This window comes from Numenius arquata, chromosome 20 (genome assembly GCF_964106895.1).
Source record: "Numenius arquata chromosome 20, bNumArq3.hap1.1, whole genome shotgun sequence".
In the NCBI taxonomy this organism is placed as follows: domain Eukaryota; kingdom Metazoa; phylum Chordata; class Aves; order Charadriiformes; family Scolopacidae; genus Numenius; species Numenius arquata.
Genome location: NC_133595.1, coordinates 8,301,298 through 8,308,026, shown reverse-complemented (window position 1 = coordinate 8,308,026; position 6,729 = coordinate 8,301,298). Strand labels below are relative to the sequence as shown.

Below are 6,729 nucleotides of genomic sequence, written 5' to 3'. Positions count from 1 at the left end.
AAAGCCCGTGCCGTGCCCAGCACGCTCGATAGCAAGGAGTGAATAATGCTGGGGAATGAACGGCGAGCTAATATTTGTGTTTCTGTGGTCTCTGGCGTTATTACAGATATTATCATCACTATTCGTGGAGCCGTGTTGTATCTTTGACCGCTTTCCAGGGCTGTGTTACCCTGAGCCAGAGGATGACATCTTCGGCTGGCGGTTGTGCTGGGAAATGGTACAAAATTGAAAACATGTTAAATTGCCTTCACGGGCGGCGCTGGGTTTCAGTTATCCGTCTTTCCCATGTGCTTCAGGAATTCTCTGCCGTGCTCCCTGCGGCCCCTGCTCCCAGGAGCCTGTTTTAACCAGAAGCCTCGTTTCTTTCTTTAAAGCGACTCTTCCAGAAGAATCCCGGTGTTGGATTCACGCTGGGTGAGTTCTCGCCCCGGGCTCCTGGAGAGGGAGCCACAGTCCACAGCTCCCCTGTGGCTGGAGGGACTGGGACGCACTGGTGCCTCATCCCACCTGGATGCCCTATAAATCCTGGCTCCGCGTTCCCAGCACCGTGTTTGCCGAAGCTGGCCCCGCACAGAGGATCATCTGGGTGGAAGGAACACCTGTGGGTTGTCAGCACTGATGCAGTAACTGGGAGCAGTCCTACGGTTTCCTACTGTGGGAAAAGTATTAACTTTCAAAGTCCTGACAGGAAAACGGAGGCCTGAATTTATTATATCCCAGAATTCTCTCCATCCTTATAAAGCATCTTTATGTAGTTGCCTTTCTTCTCCAGGAACACGGGAAGATGCTGAATTCCCACCTCTGAGGCCTGGCAGATGCTTCGAAGTGGCAGCGTTAGTCCCTCTTACCGGCTCCTTTCCCTGGCCCGAGCGGTTTGTGCGACTGCTGTGGCTTGGGAAGGGTTAAGGTGTGAAAAGCAGCTGCCTCGGTTTCTTCCAGAAGTACCAATTTTTGGGGCAAGGCTTGCAGTGACGTCAGTCTTGATATAATGGTGGAACACGAGCACGGCGTGGGCACCGAAACCACCCAAACCTTCTCATCCTTCTTCGCTCACAGAAATCAGTATTAATGATGTGTCCTACTCCTCCTCCTTGAAACATCTTGGTTTAACTATCTTCCTTCCCTGTGTTTGACAGAATTTAGATTCTCTCTGCTCTCTTGGGCAGGTGTCCTGTATGGCTCTCCTGGTTTCCTGCTCCCTCTGCTCCCCTGGCCCTGGAGGGAGGTGGGAAGGGGGGAAGCCGCGCTCCCGGAGATCTACGGGAGCCTGGGAGCTGCCTCGGTGGCTCTCCGGGCTTCTATCCTGGAAGTCGCGTGGCTTTCCCAGGGAAGGGCTGAAAGACCCGAGTTCTGCGGTCGTTTTAGCCAACTGCTTGCTTTACAATGATCCTGCCTCTTCTTCCCCCCTCTCCGTTCTGTTTGAGGCAGCAGAACAGGAGGTGGGGGCGGGATGCTGCCGTCCTCTTCGGCACTGCTCAGAGCGGAATCTGAAGGGGTACCGCTTCTCCCCTCTCTGATTCCTGGGGCAGAGTGGGGACCCTCGTGAGCTCATTGCAACACCTGAAGAATGGCTCCCCCTTGCAAGTCCTCTACATCTCCAGTTTTCACCCGAGCCCCCTCCTTACACCCCAGTTTTGCCGAAGGCCAGCTCTGCCCAGGGCCGCCCCGGGGCAGCGGAGCTGAGATTAAATCTCTGGGGGATGTTTTTAGAGCCGCTGGGAAAGGGATTTTGGGTGGTGCGTACGGAGTTGGCCTTGGGATAGTGCAAACGAGCTGCCTTTGGAGGAACAAACCCGACTCCCTCCCTGGCACTGTTGGGCAGGGTTTCCCCCTCCTCTCGCCGGGGCTGGACACGCTGGTGGGAGGGATTTCTGACTGTCAGCAAGGAGAGAAACAAGGGAGCATGTGAGGGAAGGGAGCTGGACCTGGGAAAGGCAGGAGGAAAGTTTTCGTTACTCCCTGGGAATGCAGGGAAGCTGCTCTTGGGGGTGCGTGTGTGCAGGAGATACTCGGTCCCATCTCGGGAGGAAGGTGGGGAGCTGTGGCAGGAGGATGGCTCCAGCCCCACGGCCGGGGTAAAGGAGCACTGCTTGCCTTTGGAAAATCCCTCCGGGGGGTGGGATTCCCGCTGTGCAGGAGAGCATCCCTCCCGTGTCCTGTCCCTTCCCGAGTGCCGCTTTTCATATCGCCTTGAGAAGCAGATCACGACTCCAAAGCAGCTGAACCCACATGGGGCTTCCTTGCTGGACAGGACCCAGGTCTTGTGAGCCACCGGGGCTTCGGGCTTTGTCAAGAAGCAAACGCCAGAAGGAAAAGTCACTCCAGCACATTTCACTGCGAGCAAAGGAGCGTAAGAAGCCAGGTTCGGTTTGGGGAAAAACCCAGTGACAATCTGTGCTATCATAATCGCTTCCCATGGTTGGAAGAAACTCGCTGAACTGAACCCAGATGGGAGGAAGCACCCAGGAGTGATAAATCTGCTCTCCCCCCTGCGAGAATTCCTCTGTGCTCCGAAAGCATCGTCCTTCACCGGAGGGAGAGAAGGAGACGCCGGCCGGTTGGGAACAGGAGGTAGCCAGGAGCGTCCTCCTTTGGGGAGCAGGTCGTGCTGGGGAAGGCGGTGGGATTTCCCGGGCACCCCCCGGGAGCAGCCGGGGGCAGAAGAGGAGCCGTGGCGATGGAGTTTCGGGCGGTGGCACTCTCATTCATCCTCGCTTTGCCAGTCTCTTCCCTTGCTCCTGGCAACAAACTTCAGCCCCACATGTAAGTAGCAGGAAAAGAGAAGCGGGGGGTGTTTGTAGGGCAGGGAACTGTAAAGCCAAAGCTAAATACAGTATTTTAAAATCAAGGGTGAAGGGAGGAGGGGAGGGGAGGGAGGGCTGCTCTCTCTTTATCTAGTACCAGATGTACATAAAGGTGAACAGAAATTTGAAAATCTGGGTAGTCTTTGCTCGCAGGAGGCAACTCGCTGTTTTTAACTGAAACGTTGCTGTTGTGTGAGCGCCAGAGGTGATGGCTGTGTCAGTAGTTTGACCTTTCTTCACAGATCTGCTCTTTTTATTGCCCTTCATGTATCTCTCTCTTATTCCCTGGTTCTTTCCCCCCTTTGCAGTTACTCCAGCAGCACGTAGTCCGTTCTTTTTAATTAGATTTTACAGTTACAGTTTGCTGTTAATTATTTGGCTTCTTTGGAAAACTTCCTTGCAAATCTGGTCTCCTGCCAGAAGATGATCTCTGGGTGCGGGGGGGTTGCTCTAATTCCTGTTGTAAATGAGCCCAGCGTTGCGTGGTGCCCTAACCCCACGCTGCTCCCCCGCCAGCTCCCAGCCTTCGGCTTGAAAAGGGGTCCCTTTCAGCGGATCGAGGATTGGCCAGGAGATGCCTTTTCTCCCCATGTCAGAGATTTTGTGCTCCGGCCCTGACGAACGCTTTTAGGGCTTCTTGGCTGAGACCCGGGGGGGGCGATGTGTGCCAAAGCCTCGGGGAAAAGAAAAGCGCTGTCGCTTCCCGCAGGGCGCTGCCGATGCTGCCCGTTACACACACACACACACACACACACACACGGCCGCTCTCAGGGGCACACAAGGACCTTTCTTGGCTGTGATAAATGACAGCAAAGCGGTGCCGCTGCCAGCCTTGTTCTTGTGGCTCCTCTCAGGCCGTTTTTCGGGCGCGCGGGCGGCTCGGGGTGAGCTCCAGGGAGATCCCGCTGGGCACCAGCCTCCAGCTCTTTGTACGGAAACACTCCCAGAATCGACGGCAGAATAAACCGGTCCCCGTTAGCAGTGGGGAGGGGGGGTGTGCGGAGCTCTGCGAGCCAAAGGTGGGGGTGAGGAGAGGGGATTTCGGAGCAAAGCTGGGGGCTGGGGGGGGGAAGGAAACCGGGCGGTAAATCCCACAGGCATTGCCAGGCGGGCTGGAACAGCCGGGTAATTGAACGTCCTGCAGCAGCCAGATGCCAGCTGCAATCTCTATGCTTCACCACGTCCAAATTATTTACTTTAACTTCTTTTATAGAAAGTATTTTTTCTGAAAACTCTGGGTCCCTTTTGAAGAATTGGAGGCAACAGCAGCCGCCCCAGATAATGAATGGCTCAGAACTCATTAAGTCAGGGACAAATGTTTCCCTCTTTATTCTGAGTTAAAACTACTGACTCAATTTGGTGAGAGTTAGGATTAGAAAAGAAATAAACTACAAATGGTACTTTTCTTATTTTCTTACTCACTGGGTTATACATATTCACTTTATTTCCTGTAATTAGTTTTGCAGCCCTTAGCTCTGAGTGAGAAAAAAAAATCTAAGAGAGCAAACTGAATTCTGACTTAAAGCAGTAATAATAAAAAGATGTATCATTTCTAGTGGCAGAATAATATATTTTTTTTTTCCCCAAACACAGTCAGAAGATGCAGAGGAGGGCAACGAAGCTGGTGAAGGGCCTGGAGAATAAATCTTATGAAGAACGATTGAGGGAGCTGGGACTGTTTAGTTTGAGGAAGAGGAGGCTGAGGGGAGACCTCATCACTCTCTACTTGAGAAGACATTGTAGAGAGGTTGGTGCTGGTCTCTTCTCAGAGGTAATTAGTGATAGAACAAGAGGAAATGGCTTCAAGCTGCAACAGGGTAGGTTTAGACCGGACCTTAGGAAACAATTCTTCACAGAAAGAGTGGTCAGACACTGGAAGAGGCTGCCCAGGGAGGGGGTTGAGTCACCATCCCTGGATGTGTTTAAGAGCCGTTGAGATGTGGTGTTGGGGGATATGGTGTAGCGGAGAACTTTGTAGAGTAGGGTTGATGGTTGGACTCGATGATCCCAAGGGTCCTTTCCAACCTGAATGAATCTATGGTTCTGTATCGTTGGTGTTTGTAAGGACAACAGTCAGGAAAATAGTCCCCCAGGGGGAAAGAAGGCGTATGTAACCTTCATTAACTGAGAGCGGGCAGAATGGACGAACACAGCAGTTATTGTGCTGCCGTGTCCTGTGGCTGCTCCCTCTTTTCTCATCCGCCCTCTCTGTTTTAAGGCCAAACACTCAGCTGGGCAGCAGGCAGACCCCCCTCTTTGTGTGTTGCAGGCCCCACGTCTGCGCGGAGCAGGAGCTGGCGATGGTGGGGCACCGGCAGCCCTGCGCCCGCGCCTTCACCCGCACCGTCAAGGTCTGGAAGCAGGACTGCGGGGACCGGCGGTGGTGCGCGGGCTACGAGCGCAGGTACGGCCTCTTCCTTCCTTGCCTTGCTCCTTGCCCGATGGCAACGGGTTCCTTCTCACCACCGGTGGCGGGGAAATGAGCGTTTTGCTCGCTTTGCATCTGCCCATCGTGCTGGTGGGCTCTGGGGAGACACCCCCCCGCTCCGTGCGCCCATCCTGCTGCCCAGGCTGTGGTCTGGTGCAGGAGACAGCTTCGAAACCCCTTTGTACCCTCCGAGGGGTCTTGGTGACCAGACAAGGTGGCTGTGGCTGTCCCCAGTGGCTCTCCAGGGAGGGAGCAGAAGTGCCCGGTGTGTGGTACCCAGCCCTCAGTAGGTCTGGTGTGAAGGCAACAAAGCCGTTGATGTAGGGTTGGATGTAAACGGAGAGCTACGGGCAGAGATGTGGCTCCAAACCCACAAATTAGCTGTAAAAAGTAGAGCTATTTAATGAGATACTTTATTGGCTAAAGACAGGAGACTGTGAGAGATTTGTAAACCCTAAGAGCATCTCTGGGCTCCTGACCCTGCCATCTTTGTGGCGCTGAGAGGTTTTAAGCTGTCGAGGAATTCCCAAGGAGAAGATAGATCGCTTTTGCTCTAAGGAGACTTTGTCGTTGTGGTGAGCTGCTCCCAGCCTTCTGACAACACATTCCATCTGTCCCCTATGGTCACGCCGTGTTAATGACATGAATCAATTGCACCACGTGCCTTATTCCTGTACCTTTAGATGTCTCAGCTTCAAAAATCTCAATGCCTCCGTAAAGCCTTACAGAGCTGAAGGGCAGTTGCTGAGTCCAAGTGAGGTTTATTGTGTATGGGCTGAAAAAAAATGAATAAACATGGCCATTGTAAGTGCTGCTCCACGAGGAGGGGTGGCTGCTGTGGTGGGACCATGCCCAGGCCCACGTCAGAAGAGCCCACAGCCCAGCGGGGTCTGACCTGCACGTGCAGGAAAGGCGTTTGGGTGTTCTCCGAGTGGAGAATTGATGTGGTCGTTCAGCTAATTGTAGTCTCTTGAGTCACCGACTGGCCCTACGGGGAGCTGGGAGACCAAGCAGGGAGTTGTTGGGAGAGGGCTCTGAACATGGGCAACAGAGCAAATAATGGACTTTTCTTACCTGCAGCACCAGCCGAACCACAATGTGCCCAATCTTCTGTGCTCCACTGGCTCTTCTGGCCTCATTAGGCACTTAGGAGCCTTTACAGAGTAACGATGATAGCAGTAGTTTCAAAGAAGCATCTTTGGACTAGAGACAGCTTTTAAGTCTTGACTTTAGGAATTCCTCCCAACCTGTAATTGCCAGTAATTATCTTGGTGATGATATCTGAGCAGTGGTGATAAAGGAGCAAACAGAGTCCGTCTTTTGACCGCGTTTTAAAGGGAGGACTTTGAAATGATCGGTGCCCTGTCTGCTCCCACTTCAAAGGCTGGGAACTCTTCAGCCCCAGCTGCCCCTTTGGCTCTTTAATGTATGGGTTTGACGTTGTAAATCAAGGAACTGAAATGAAAAAACTTTCTGTCGTGCTTCATTATAAACATC

At 53.1% G+C, this 6,729-nt stretch overlaps 1 protein-coding gene across 1 annotated transcript in view; it reads left to right on the top strand.

Moving 5' to 3' along the window:
* Nucleotides 1–2,677: 2,677 nt before the first annotated feature.
* MEGF6 (multiple EGF like domains 6) overlaps nt 2,678–6,729 on the top strand; it is an 87,833-nt gene continuing 83,781 nt past the window's right edge. The window contains exons 1-2 of the mRNA XM_074161457.1: nt 2,678–2,763; nt 5,074–5,208. Coding sequence (XP_074017558.1) covers nt 2,678–2,763; nt 5,074–5,208 — 221 coding nt within the window. The remainder of the gene's footprint in view (nt 2,764–5,073; nt 5,209–6,729) is intronic.